General features: G+C 32.2%; 1 protein-coding gene across 1 annotated transcript in view; it reads right to left on the minus strand.

Moving 5' to 3' along the window:
* LOC126885248 (phosphoribosylformylglycinamidine synthase-like) overlaps nt 1-1,868 on the minus strand; it is a 79,698-nt gene extending 77,830 nt beyond the window's left edge. Inside the window, exon 1 of the mRNA XM_050651731.1 lies at nt 891-1,868. Coding sequence (XP_050507688.1) covers nt 891-1,729 — 839 coding nt within the window. The 5' untranslated portion in view covers nt 1,730-1,868. The remainder of the gene's footprint in view (nt 1-890) is intronic.
* Nucleotides 1,869-15,205: the final 13,337 nt, after the last annotated feature.

Raw genomic sequence — 15,205 nt, forward strand, 5'->3', positions numbered from 1 at the left:
CATGACATTTCCATTTAAAAACTTGGTCTAGTGTTTAAATGTATGAATAATTTTTCACAACAGGGTTCAAACTAGGTTTTTTAGGTGATTTAAACTAGAGTAGACTCCCTCTATAACGAGAACTGAAATGGTGGACTAATTATCTTGTTATAAGCGGATCTCGTTATATCAAACAACAATAATATTGAAATGTTTTGATGCATCTTACGTAGTTTATTAGGTGTCGATGGTCAACCTGAACAGTGAACAATGAGACTTCGCCGCCATAAATTGTAAATTTCCTATAATATTCAATATCGGTAGATAAACAGGCAGAAGTTTATTACAGGTGGCCAAGTTTATTACAGCACTGGCCTCAATAATAAGACAGATGTTAGGCATTTCTATGTACAGGCAGTTGGGGCATTTATTTATTTATGACCATTACAACGCTAAAAACAGGTAAAGACAAGTATTTTTCAATTTCAATTTTCCTTGTTATAACCAAATATGCCTCGTTATAGAGTGTTATAGTTCAATAGGAATTTCATGGGACACCTAATGTACCTAGTTATAAGCGAAACCTCGTTATATCCGTGTTCGTTATAGAGAGAGTCTACTGTATATATTGTCATCCGAAATATACAAAATGTAATGTGCAACGTCTTCACGTTTGGCCCCCCCCCCTAAAAATTTTTATATGGGCGCCCTTGATCTTATTACATAACAATGTCTTTAACAATATTGTTACGTTATCTAATATCTGATTTCCTATACTCAATTCAATAAGCTTATAAGTTGTCTTCAAGGTTTGCTGTATTAACTTATACATTTTAAATTACAATAACTTAATAAAAGAGTATTTTAAAAAGAAGAGTCGCATAAAAGAGTTAATAATTTTGTAGACTTACCTACTATTATCACTGAATTTTATAACATTGTTGGGATTTGTGTGTTCTTGAGTTTCAATAATCATATCTATCAGTGATTGCTTATGCTCTACACCATCAATAACCATTTTTCCCTTAAAAAACCAATGTCTACTGTGTTCACTGTTAGATTGAGCCAAGTCAAAGCATTCAACATTAGTGGGATTCCTCTTAAGAACATTTTTAAACAAATTTGTGTAATATACTATATCTGCTTCATCGAACGCCAGACCAAGTTCTTTATCAATGGCTTTTAAAGCTTCTGCACCTTTACCCAATATATCAATCTCTTTTATATCCTCCTTTTTGACAAGTTTTTCATTAAAGCTAACTTTAGGTATATTTTCTGGAGTATACCTGCATTCAGTCATTCTATCATAGAGTAAAGATGCTAGATTATTCTCAATTTGAGGTGTAAGTTTTGTACCTTGATTAAACACTAAAAGATAGCGACGTGAGACCTCTAATCTGGTTACTTGGACCAAGCCGAGATTTTGGCAAATAGAAACAGCATTTGTGGAACTTGATGTGGAAAAATTAAATCTAGGTCCTACCTCAACCAAAGCCGTACCATTTTTCGCTACCAGCGTTCCCTTTTCGCTTAAATTTTGGGGATGGAGAGGATCTTGAAGAACCCATTTCAAAATCTTAACGTCTTTTGCTTCCAAGGCACTTGTTGATTCGATATGAAAACATATTTCGGTTTGAATATCCTTTAGATTTTTACATGTTTGCTGAAGTTTCTGGACAATTTCAAACTTTTTTGCTGCTGTACAACCAGGTGTGCGGTATAACCTTAAAATTCCACCTTGTTTTTTCATTTTCTCTTTCACTGAACAAACTAAACTAATGATACGAAAAACAATTTCTTCATAGAAAAATTACAATCTCTCTGACGTAAACTTCTTACTTCTAACTGAAAAATAATTGATAATAAAGTTCATGTTTACAAAAATAACTTTGATAACCTCATTCTCATTTTAAACACCAAACGAGCAACGCAACCATAGATATATAATACTCTAGATTGCGCCTTACGACCTTAAAATGGGTGACGGTTGCGACAGAGATAAATGAGCCTATTTGGTCGGTAGTCTCTTTCTAATTCAAGGGGAGTATCGACGACGTCACTATCCTACTCTGTCGTCGAGTATTTTAGATGGTTTGACAGTTCGAGCGGATGGCGACGAGAACTGGTCGTTTGTCTTCGGACGTGGATAATCCTGGTTCGAATCCCGTACCAATCTTTACTTTTTTTATTTTTTATTTAATCAATATTGCGTTTATTAGATATTATTACATCTCTAAAGTAAATCTATGCAAAGAAATATATAACAAATAAGAAAAACTGTGTAGGTACCTATAGATTTTAAAAAAATATAAAAGCCAATGTTATTTTTTTAATAAGTTAATTGTAGAATAGTATAAAGTAATTGTTAAAAATATTCGTAAAAAATTACCAATAATTAATATCAACATAATGTACCATCGATTTATTAATTGAATCGGTCATTTCAAAAACAACATGAGTCACATATTCCTAATTTTACAGAAGAGCAAAGAAAACTAACTATATATTCGAAAGATGGATGAAATGGATGACATCAAAATTCAGAGTTATATTGTAGTTTTGTTCCTAATGTTCCTATAATGTTTTTACTGGACTGTTGTCGTTTTTTGCACACAACGTTTATTTTAAAGGAGTCTATTCCTCTCAAAAAGTTAGTTTCTGAAAATTGTGGACTTTGCTGTTTTTGAAATGACCGATTCAATTATAAGTAATTAGACATTATTTTTATTTATGAAACTCTTGTTACAATTTTTTAAAAAAGTAGAAGCAAAACAAACATTCACATCATTCGAATAAGGACGAATTTATATTAATAACGAATGACTTTTATACTATGCAGTTCACAAATTATGTATTCCAATATTAACTTACTATACATACATTTATTATCTGCTAGATTTACTTAGGTCCATTTTTCAGGTGTAAAAATATCTAATAAACGCAATATTGATTAAATAAAAATAAAAAAAGTATAGTTGGTATGGGATTCGAACCACGATTATCCACGTCCGAAGACCAAAGACTATTTCCCGTCACCACCCGCTCCAACTGTCAACACATATTACTCGATAAAGTGGGATATTCACGTCGTCGATATTCCCCTTAAATTAAAAAGAGACTACCGACCAAATAGGCTCATTTATCTCTGTCGCAACCGTCACCCATTTTAAGATCGCAGGGCGCAATCTAGAGTATTATATATCTATGAACGCAACCATAGATATATAATACTCTAGATTGCGCCCTGCGATCTTAAAATGGGTGACGGTTGCGACAGAGATAAATGAGCCTATTTGGTCGGTAGTCTCTTTTTAATTTAAGGGGAATATCGACGACGTGAATATCCCACTTTATCGAGTAATATGTGTTGACAGTTGGAGCGGGTGGTGACGGGAAATAGTCTTTGGTCTTCGGACGTGGATAATCGTGGTTCGAATCCCATACCAACTATACTTTTTTTATTTTTATTTAATCAATATTGCGTTTATTAGATATTTTTACACCTGAAAAATGGACCTAAGTAAATCTAGCAGATAATAAATGTATGTATAGTAAGTTAATATTGGAATACATAATTTGTGAACTGCATAGTATAAAAGTCATTCGTTATTAATATAAATTCGTCCTTATTCGAATGATGTGAATGTTTGTTTTGCTTCTACTTTTTTAAAAAATTGTAACAAGAGTTTCATAAATAAAAATAATGTCTAATTACTTATAATTGAATCGGTCATTTCAAAAACAGCAAAGTCCACAATTTTCAGAAACTAACTTTTTGAGAGGAATAGACTCCTTTAAAATAAACGTTGTGTGCAAAAAACGACAACAGTCCAGTAAAAACATTATAGGAACATTAGGAACAAAACTACAATATAACTCTGAATTTTGATGTCATCCATTTCATCCATCTTTCGAATATATAGTTAGTTTTCTTTGCTCTTCTGTAAAATTAGGAATATGTGACTCATGTTGTTTTTGAAATGACCGATTCAATTAATAAATCGATGGTACATTATGTTGATATTAATTATTGGTAATTTTTTACGAATATTTTTAACAATTACTTTATACTATTCTACAATTAACTTATTAAAAAAATAACATTGGCTTTTATATTTTTTTAAAATCTATAGGTACCTACACAGTTTTTCTTATTTGTTATATATTTCTTTGCATAGATTTACTTTAGAGATGTAATAATATCTAATAAACGCAATATTGATTAAATAAAAAATAAAAAAAGTAAAGATTGGTACGGGATTCGAACCAGGATTATCCACGTCCGAAGACAAACGACCAGTTCTCGTCGCCATCCGCTCGAACTGTCAAACCATCTAAAATACTCGACGACAGAGTAGGATAGTGACGTCGTCGATACTCCCCTTGAATTAGAAAGAGACTACCGACCAAATAGGCTCATTTATCTCTGTCGCAACCGTCACCCATTTTAAGGTCGTAAGGCGCAATCTAGAGTATTATATATCTATGAACGCAACCAATTAACCAATCACAAATCACACATTTGGTGTGGATCTCCCTTCCCATACATTAATTGCAAATATAGGCAATTCTTTTTACAGGAGAAATATCTTATATAGGGGAGAGTGGGTAAACTTTATTCCTTATCGAGTAATTTTGATCCCACACAAACAAAAAAAAAAAATAAAAAATGAAGATTCTAAATATCACAAAGTGATTAATAAAGATTTAACTCTTAAAACTGCAAAATATTGAATAATCGTAAAGTAAAAACAGAATGTGTGTGTACCTACTTTATACGCACGTAAGAAGTTATACTTCTATAATATGATTTCAACGAAATAAATATACTTTAAACAGTTTATCTGTATTTTATTTAAATATTACTGAGATTACCAATTTTAATACTTACTATTTTCCAAAAAATGTTATTACAACACTACCAAAAATTAAAAATATAGAGAGAAGTATATAAAATCGTTTTAATATTACTTATTATCTTATTCCCTAGGAAAACAAATCCAAAGAGACAAAAATTATAATAATAGATTTACTAAAAACACTATAATATATTTTTTTCACACTTTATTTGCACTGATACATACCTACATAACTTGATAGATTTAGCAACTAACTCGATACTGTCTGTGTGCGCATGCACGTGGTGTTTTATAAAAATTCAAGTCTATACCTTCAAAAATATTTCGACAAGGAGCAAAAGAGATAAAGTCTCCTGCAGGAAGGGAGACTTGATCACTTTGTTTTAGACTTGATCCCCTCGGAATAATGAATGAAAAATATAAAAAAGTTGAATGAAAAATATTTTAAAAAGCTAAATGATTTACAAACAAAATCTATTTTCTTACAACTTTTAAGTATTTGAAAAAACTTAAAAAATAAATTCTCAGCATAAAGAAAAATAAAGGATTTCTCAAGCAATTGTAACATAATCTAACTTTAAAACTATAACAGGCTTGTCTTGTGGAAGCAAAGCCTATTTTACTTCAAATCAGGCCCGATTCACTACACAATTTTCGGACCCCTAAATATAATTTAATTAATACCTAGGAACTATACTCGATAATAATGAAAAAATAGATGAAGATGTAGAAAATAGACTTAATAAAGCCCGAATATCGAATATCATACCACTCGTTACTCATTAAACAATATACAGGGTGTCCCCGAAAATAGTGCGTTCCTTTAAGGTATGGATATAATACACAATGTAGAACAAAAAATTCCTATAACATTTTTTTCTTAAGTTTACCGGGTCCAAAAAGAAAATTTACATTGTTCACCATATAAGCGAACTTTTATTTTCATAAAATTAACTAATTTGGCATCACTGTACAAGAACTGTTTGTGATTTAGTTTATTGACACCACAAATGTAGGTCAGACAGGTACACCTGCAAAATATTATCCCACTAAATAGTTAATCATGCAAAATATTTGTACCACCCCATGTTTGAAAATCCAACAAAACAAGAATTTGTTTATTTAACAATAAAACACTGAAAACGTTTGTTTTCTATACTTCCACAAAATTTATTATAACTAAGTGACTACAGCTGTTTCGGCGGAGTGCCTTTCTCAAGTGATATAGTTTACAATGTGTTTGCCTTTTTAAGTCTTCAACTGAAGAGGTTGAGGAGTGGGGAGCTGTTTGTCTCGAGTTGGTCATTCAGAATTATATCTGTATTTTTCAGTTTATTAATTTCCATAGATTCTAAAAAAGATAGCTTAAGGCCTTTATTTTGAATATGTAGAATTTGAAACTCTTCATTGAAAGAATGATTATGATCTAGAAGGTGAAGTGCGTATGTAGAAGTGTCTGTTTTTCTATTGTTGAATGCCCTTTTGTGTTCTGCTATCCGTTTGTCAAAAGTTCTGCCAGTTTGACCGATGTACGTTTTCGGACAGTCACCACAAGTTAGTTTGTACACACCACTCTGTAGTTGCTTTCTCCTTCGGCTTTTATTGTTCTTAATATATTTGCTTAAGTTGTTGTTAGTTCTGAAAGCTGGTGTTATTCCTTTCTTTTTTATGTATCTGGCTATCTTTGTTGTTATTTTGCCAGTATATGTGAGAGAGCAGAAGGTACTGGGTTCTTTCTGTGGTGGTGGATACACTAATTTCAGGGCTTTCTTATGGAGTTTTTGGTTTAAAATTTTGTTAACTGTTTGTTCGTTATAGCCGTTGTTTACTGCTATTTGTTTAATGATGTTTAGTTCTATCTCGAAGTTATTTTTTGTCATGGGAATTTCTGTCAGTCTATGTATCATGCTATGGTAGGCTGCTAATTTGTGTTGTGTAGGATGTGATGATGAATTGTGTATAGTTGTGTCAGTATGGGTAGGTTTATGATATACGGAGAACTCATGTTTGTTGTGTAGTCTGGAAATCGTTACATCTAGAAAGTTTATGGAGTTATTCTGTTCTGTTTCTATTGTAAACTCAATATTATTATGAAGTGAATTAATATATGATAGAAATTGGTCAAGTTGTCTGTTAGTTCCTGTAAAGCATACTAGTATATCATCCACGTATCTCCACCAATATAAGAACTGTTTAAATACGGGATGTTTAGAAATTGTTGTTTCAAGTTGGTTCATAAATATATCTGATAGCAATGGGCTTAGAGGATTACCCATAATAAGTCCTGCACTGTTGTTTGTGTATATTTGATTATTGAATTCAAAATAGTCTTGATTTATGCAAATTTCAAAGGCCTTAAGCTATCTTTTTTAGAATCTATGGAAATTAATAAACTGAAAAATACAGATATAATTCTGAATGACCAACTCGAGACAAACAGCTCCCCACTCCTCAACCTCTTCAGTTGAAGACTTAAAAAGGCAAACACATTGTAAACTATATCACTTGAGAAAGGCACTCCGCCGAAACAGCTGTAGTCACTTAGTTATAATAAATTTTGTGGAAGTATAGAAAACAAACGTTTTCAGTGTTTTATTGTTAGATAAAATGAACTTCCATCAAGTAACGGTCGAATCCATCAATTATTTGTTTATTTGTTTAGGATGAAGACAGGGTTTAATGCAAATACTTATGGATAAAATGCTGCCACTATTTTTTAATTGTGATTGTCTATGTTTAGATTTTTGTATACGTAGTTTTCAGATTTCCATTTGCATACCAAAATGTATTTTGGTTTTTTAGCCAAACGGTTGCATTTAGAAAAAAATGTTATAAAACTTTTTTGCTCTACATGGTGCCTTCTACCTATACCTTTAAGGAACGCACTATTTTCGGGGACACCCTGTATATGGAAATTTAGAGAACTATGTTGTTGTTTGTTTGGGTTTATATGACTGCGGACACTAAATCCATTCGCCAAATTAGAGAACTATAAAAAACATGAAAATAAGGATCTTCAACACTAATGTAAAAGATGCGTCTTACTATATGGAACTGACACCTGGAAACCAGAATAATAAGCCAATTTTCATATAGATACTTGCGCAATTATCACAAATAGGTAAAAAACTATTTATTTTAAAATTTGCATGTCCTTTTAAACAAATCGTTTCGGGAACACTTGAATTTTCATAAAAAAATGTTTTCTTTTTTGTCCTCTGGAAAGCTCATCTTTATATGAAGCCTTTATCGGTGATATTTTTTAAGAACGATATATGATTTATGAATGGTATTTACTCTTATTATTATCATTTATCATTTCCTGTTCGTAAAATTAAAGGACTTTGAAAATTTATTTTGTTATTGCAATAAATTTTTTTGTGAACTTTCTGGGCCAGATTAAAATGCGGGCCCGAGGCAACTGCCTCACGGACCTAGTGGTAAAATAGGCCCTGTGTGGAAGGCAAGGTAAGAACTTTTTTTATTTTGTCCTTTGGCACAATTAATGCATTTCTAATAGTCGGAAAGTGCATATAGAGCTTTTTTTCTGAGAAAGTTTATATAGAGAATTAAATAACATTTCAAACGAACTAGCACACTACCCCTATCCTTATTTAAAAAAATCATCGATTACGTCATCACGCCCAGATGTATGACGTCACTATTATGATATATATTTATGCCAAAAATAATCCTAATTTAAAAATAAAAATAGAGCTGTTTCGGCATTTTTTCTTAAAGTCGCCGGCTTACGAAATAACGAATTTATTTCATACATTTGCACCATAACCTCAGAGCCAGTATATGTATATACCGCCAATAACCTCAGAGCACAGATTAATTATCAGAACACATTATCATGTCATGATAGATGATAGATAATAACGTCATGATAATGTAATAAGGAGAAAAAACTACACTTTTAAAAGAGTTCAACAATTTAAAGATTAAGAATATTCTAAAGGAAAATCCTCACACTGATTATGGGCCCGATAAATACGGAAAACCAAGAAATGAGAAGAAAAATGAACCGTGCACTAAGAGACATAATGAAGGGAGAAGATGGGAGTTAGATTTATTAAAGAGCAGAGACTGAGATGGCTGGGTCACATAGAGAGAAGTAAAATGACCTACTGATTAAGAAGATCGCCAGATGGAAGCCAGACATTGAAAGATCAAGAGGAAGACCCAGGGAGAGATGGAAAGACCAGGTCGTGAGAGATATCAAAATCCTCAAAGTGAGAAACTGGAGGGAACTATGCACAATGCACATATCGAAATGAGTGGAAAAAAATTATAACAAAAGCCAGGTCATACAACAAACTTTGACAACATACAAGAAGAATGTGGAGTGATTCACCGCAATAAGCGAAACAAGAGAGCTCTAACGAAGAGCGGCAAACATTGCAAAAGGCCTCGATAGTAATTATAGTTTTCTATTCTTTTTTGATTTTCTAATAATAACACACCTCTATAGTCTAAGAGCTAGTGAACCTTTTGACTAACGGTCGTCCTGTAAGGCTAGAAATTTGTAGAGTGATAATTCATAGCACACCAAAGCTAAAAACCATGACCTGGCAGGCCTCAGCGGTGCACGTGTATCTACCAGGTGAATCGAAAAGTGCAAATTTAGGGGGTAAAATAAACTTTCTCCTGTAAGGTTTAAATTTAAGTATGTGTTTGAGTAAGTCATTTAAAAGAAATGTGTAAAATGACAGGCGATTCTGAAGAGCATAAGACCTTGCCAGGCGAGGGGAAAGATTAGGGGTTTTTCCTAAATTTTTTTTTTTGCATCGAACAAATTTTTTTTAAGTTTTTTGAATCATTCCAAACAGAAAAGGTCTTTGGTGATTTTTCTCTTAAGTTAATAGTTTTTGTTATATAAGCGATTGAAAATTTTGAAAATTGCGAAATCGACCATTTTTAACCCCAAATCGGATATTTATCTAAAAATCTCAAAGTTGCCAAGGTAGGTAGATATTCTTTAAACATTGATTGATGAAATCCCAAAGAGTTTTTTGCAATACAATATCGGAAACCCCTTTGTTTTTTAATTGCTAATCAAGCGGACGCTTCACTGTAGTATAAGTGAGGACGTTTGAGTTGGCATAAATTCATTATCTCGAGAATTGGCAAATTTCAAGAGCAATCTTCAGACAGGTCGATTTTTATTTTTAAATTAGGACTTTTTGGCATATATATAATACTAGTGACGTCATCCATCTGAGCGTGATGACGTAATCGATGATTTTTTTAAATGAGAGTAGGGGTTGTGTGATAGCTCATTTGAAAGGTTATTTAATTCTCTATTCACTAATATAAACAATAACATAATTATTTATACAGGGTGTACAAAAAAATTTTTTTTATTAAATTAACTTTGATTAAATTTGACAAATAGAAGAAAAAATTTTTTTTGTACACCCTGTATAAATAATTATGTTAATGTTTATATTACTGAATAGAGAATTAAATAACCTTTCAAATGAGCTATCACACAACACCTACTCTTATTTAAAAAAATAATCGATTACGTCATCACGCCCAGATGGATGACGTCACTAGTATTATATATATACCAAAAAGTCCTAATTCAAAAATAAAAATCGACCTGTCTGAGGATTTCTCTTCAAATTTGCCCATTCTCGAGATAATGAATTTATGCAAGCTCAAACGTCCTCAATTATACTACAGTGTAGCGCCCGCTTGATTAGCAATTAAAAAAACAAAGCGGTTTTCGTTATTTTATTGCAAAAAACTCTTCGGGATTTCATCAATCAATGTTTAAGGAATATCTGCGTACCTTGCCAATATTGAAATTTTTAGATAAATGTCCGATTTGGGTTAAAAATGGCCGATTTCGCAATTTTCAAAATTTTCAATCGCTTATATAACAAAAACTATTAACTTAAGAGAAAAATAACTAAGGACCTTTTCTGTTTGGAATGATTCAAAAAGCCTAAAAAAATTTGTTCGATGCAAAAAGAATAATTTTAATAAAAACCCCTAATCTTTCCCCTCGCCTGGCAAGGTCTTATGCTCTTCAGAATCGCCTGTCATTGTACACATTTCTTCTAAATGACTTACTCAAACACATACTTAAATTTAAACCTTACAGGAGAAAGTTTATTTTACCCCCTAAATTTGCACTTTTCGATTCACCTGGTAGATACACGTGCACCGCTGAGGCCTGCCAGGTCATGGTTTTTAGCTTTGGTGTGCTATGAATTATCACTCTACAAATTTTTAGCCTTACAGGACGACCGTTAGTCAAAAGGTTCACTAGCTCTTAGACTACTATTACAATCAGCGAGCAATAGTAAGAATTGAAAAAGAAACATCCGAAGAAATGGAAATAAAGAGAGGAGTCTATTATTTAACGCTTATTCTGAAGAGGTAATGCGAGAAACTCTGGAAGATGAAACAGTCGGCATAAGAGTAAATGGAGTCTTAGTTAACAACATCAGATATTCAGATGATACAGTAATAATAGCCGATAGTTTACAAGACCTGCAAAGACTTATGAATAAAATAGTAAGGTGTAGTAGGGAACACCGAACTCTCTCAATATCAAAAAGACGAAGTTTCTGAAAATTAGTAAAAACAACCATAATACTAACGAAATCTTGATAGTAGAGGGCTAGCAGATCGAAAGAGTAAAAAAGTACACTTACCTAGGAACACTTATAACAGAAAATAATGACTGAACTGCAGAAATCAAAGTCAGAATCGAAAAAGCACGTTTTAATTTTATGAAAATGAAAAAGGTCCTATGTAGCAAATGTCAGGGTAAATAGTCAGTCTGAATCTAGTTATAGTTCTGTGTTCTATGTACTCCTGTCATATCCTATGAGTTGACGGAGGAATGTCACTTTATGCCAGATAGTATAAGATGTAAGTTTAATTGTACTTTTAATTAAAAATAAATGTCTGGAAGTAATCCAAATACATTATTAAATCCTAAACCGAACCAGCACATATACATGGCGCATTCAGTAGTTGGTACAATTAAATTCTTATACTGAATGATATGGATGAGATATAAATACAATTAAAAAAATTCAAAAGATGCATCGTCCATAACCTAAAAATTCCAAGACACGTCTTGTAGAAACAAATGGTTTTATAATAAATTACAAATTACAGAAGAAAATGGGTGATAATAGAGGCATTAGTAGAGGCACTTAGTATGGTCTCGTTGGTTATCTTGTCCGTCTATGATATCTTTACTACCGGAAATTTAGCAGAAAACTGGAAAACGTGGAGAGCGAGATTTGAAAATTACTTAATTGCTTCGGAAATAAATAACAAAAGCGAAGAGACACAGTGTGCCCAGCTGATTCATTATATAGGTGAGGAAGGCTTTAAAATATACACCACATTTGCGTTTGCAAAGGACGAAAAAAATAAGTTAAAATGTTTATTGGAAAAGTTTGAAGTACACTTCCAAGGAAAAGAAAATATTGTATATGAAAGGTATAAATTCTTTACTTAAAAACAAGACCCAGGACAACCAACCAATAAATTCATAACCGAGTTGAAGAAAAGGGCAGGTAAATGCAAATTGGAAAAGCTTCAAGATAGTCTTATTGTAATAATGATTATATGTGGCATTAAGAACAATGAAATACGAGAAAGACTATTACAAGAAGATGGTCTTACATTGGAGAAAGCAAAGAAAGGTAAACGATCCTATTTTCGGCACTACCCCAATCATCGGCAGTAATTCTACATAATCGAAAAAAATAAGAATTCTTGCGCGTGATTGTTGAACGAAAGTATTTCACTAATTTATAAGAACTTTTATTCACGCGTACGAAAAATATGTCAATTGTCAGACGAAAACTGTAATCACAACATTTAAAAATATATTGGCCTGTTGGCGCCAAGCTCTCATGGGAAGTGTTTCTTATTGTATGTGTTAAGAAACAGGTAAGCTATAGAATGCTATAATTTCTGATTCAAATTTCGAATAACCGTTTTATTAAGTTTTGTTTGTGGAGAAATAGTTGATTTTGATTATTTGTTGGCCAAAAACTGTTTTCTATAGCTTTTTGCAGTATTTTGAGGGTGCCGATAATAGGTACGTAAATATTAACAGATGATCCAATCATCGGCTGGAGTGCCGATAATTGGTTATAATTAGTGTGACCAACTCTAATTCAGTCCAATTCGGGACAAGGCTGAAAAAAATACCAGAAATCCGGGACTTTTCAATAAAAATTGGGCCATTTTTTTGCCAGAACTTCAATATCACCATTTTATTGATTATTTAACATTTTTAATGATATTTTTGATAGGATTAAGCCACAATTGGCTGTAATAATTACATTTTTCTTAGTTTTTTTTTAAAATCCGGAAATCGTTCTCAAAAAAGGAAAACTCAACTGATGTTGAATTTTCATGTAAATAGGTATTATAACCTTAGGTTAATATAAAAATGTAAGGGTCATACAATTGTGGCTTCTTCTTCTTTTGGTGCCTATCCGTATCGGATATTAGCGATCATTCTGCCTATAATTATTTTATTAACAGATGCTTTAAATAGATTAGTTGTTGTGGTGGAGAACCATTTCTTCCGGTTCTTTAACCATGATATTCTTCTTCTCGCTATACCTCGCTTTCCGAATACTTTGCCTTGAAGGATTATTTTCAGTAATCTGTATTTATTTCCGTTTCTCATTATGTGTCTGAGATATTCTAACTATCTCTTTTTAAATGTAAACATCACTTCTCTTTCTTTCCCCATTCTTCTTAGTATGGTCTCGTTGGTTATCTTGTCCGTCTATGATATTCTTAGAATTTGCCTGTATAGCCACATCTCAAAGGCTTCAAGTTTTTGATTGTGGATTAATCCCATCAAAATGTAATTGTCAAAAATTCCACAAGAAAACAACTTCAGAACATTTTTGTGTTGATTACTTCTTACTATCATATTTGTCGCACTACTTAATTTGCTTAACAATGAGAAGAAAACCTCTAATTCTTAGAAGAATACATAATGTACTAAAAATTTCAAAATAAAATTATTTTACCAAAACGTTGAAAATTCGGATGGCCCGGAAGCCTTCTCCCGGACGCCGGGACACTACTTCGTAATTCGGGCCATGTCAATATACTCTATATGTGTTGATTTTAGCGTCATCTTTTAACTTACTATGACAAATGTTTGGTCATTCTTTGCAATAAAAAACCATGATTCTCTGTACCAATTTTCGGCATCCCATATCTATACTAGAAATAGTCATAATTTGACCAAGTATAATACTGCCGATAACACATGACTATACGTGCCGATAATTGGAAATTCTTTGTTTTAAACTAAAATTAAGAAATTAATAATGTAAAAGCAAAAAAACAGAATTCAATATTCTTCAGAAGATATAAACTAAACTGTTGTAACTGTTCAGTCAGGAATGCCATTTAAAACAGCTGGCAAATTGTATAAGGTACCTAGATCGACTCTACAGGATAAAGTAAACGGTAGAACTTCTTTAGAGATGAAATCTGGACCAGGGATCACATTAACAGAAGAAGAAGAAAACCTACTGATAGCATGACTATTTCGGATTGCAGCCTGTGGATTTCCTGCAACAAAAAAGCAGTTGTTGGATAGGCAGTTTCAATGATATATTGAAATAAGGACTTTTTTTTAGAACATACAAACAATCTCAGTGGCAACAATATTACAAGAAAATGGAAGAAAAGAAAAACAAGAAGAACAGCTAAAAATGTAACGGAAAGAAAAGCGCATCCAAAAAAAATTGGAAAACGAAAAGAAAAAAAGTTGCACAAACCTTTAATAATAGAATTTCTAATCGCAACACAAAGATTAAATTGAATAATGTCACGAAGGCCCGTTTTCCACACCAGAAGAGGAAAATGAAAAGGAAATGCTTGTGTCAATGACTACTAAAATAAAGTGTGTTTAACCCGCGAGTAGTCGCGACGTTAGATAGAATCTCACATTTTATCCTTTTTCGCGATAACTTGATAAATAATTTTGAAATTTTGAAAAAATTTCGTAAGTGCCTCGAGGAAGAGTGGAGTAATGTATTATTTTTTCTTCTTTTTGTGGAATTTATGGCTTTGGGAAGAGCCAATTAGCTTTAATAATTGTTAGAAATAATATGTATTTACCTACAATAATTTATTTACTTTAATAGTATCTAAGTAAATATTTAGGTAGGGGAACAAGGGGCTTGTTGTAACAGGGGTTAGTGGTAACACGGCTTTTTCAAAGGTTATTTGACGATTTTTAACTAATTTAGCTGACACAATCTTATTATCTTATCGCCCTGCAAATGATACCGTCTAGCCCATCATCCTCCGATAGTTGCAAATAATATTTTTGTGCACGTACTTCA

Source organism: Diabrotica virgifera, chromosome 5 (genome assembly GCF_917563875.1).
Source record: "Diabrotica virgifera virgifera chromosome 5, PGI_DIABVI_V3a".
Lineage (NCBI taxonomy): Eukaryota > Metazoa > Arthropoda > Insecta > Coleoptera > Chrysomelidae > Diabrotica > Diabrotica virgifera.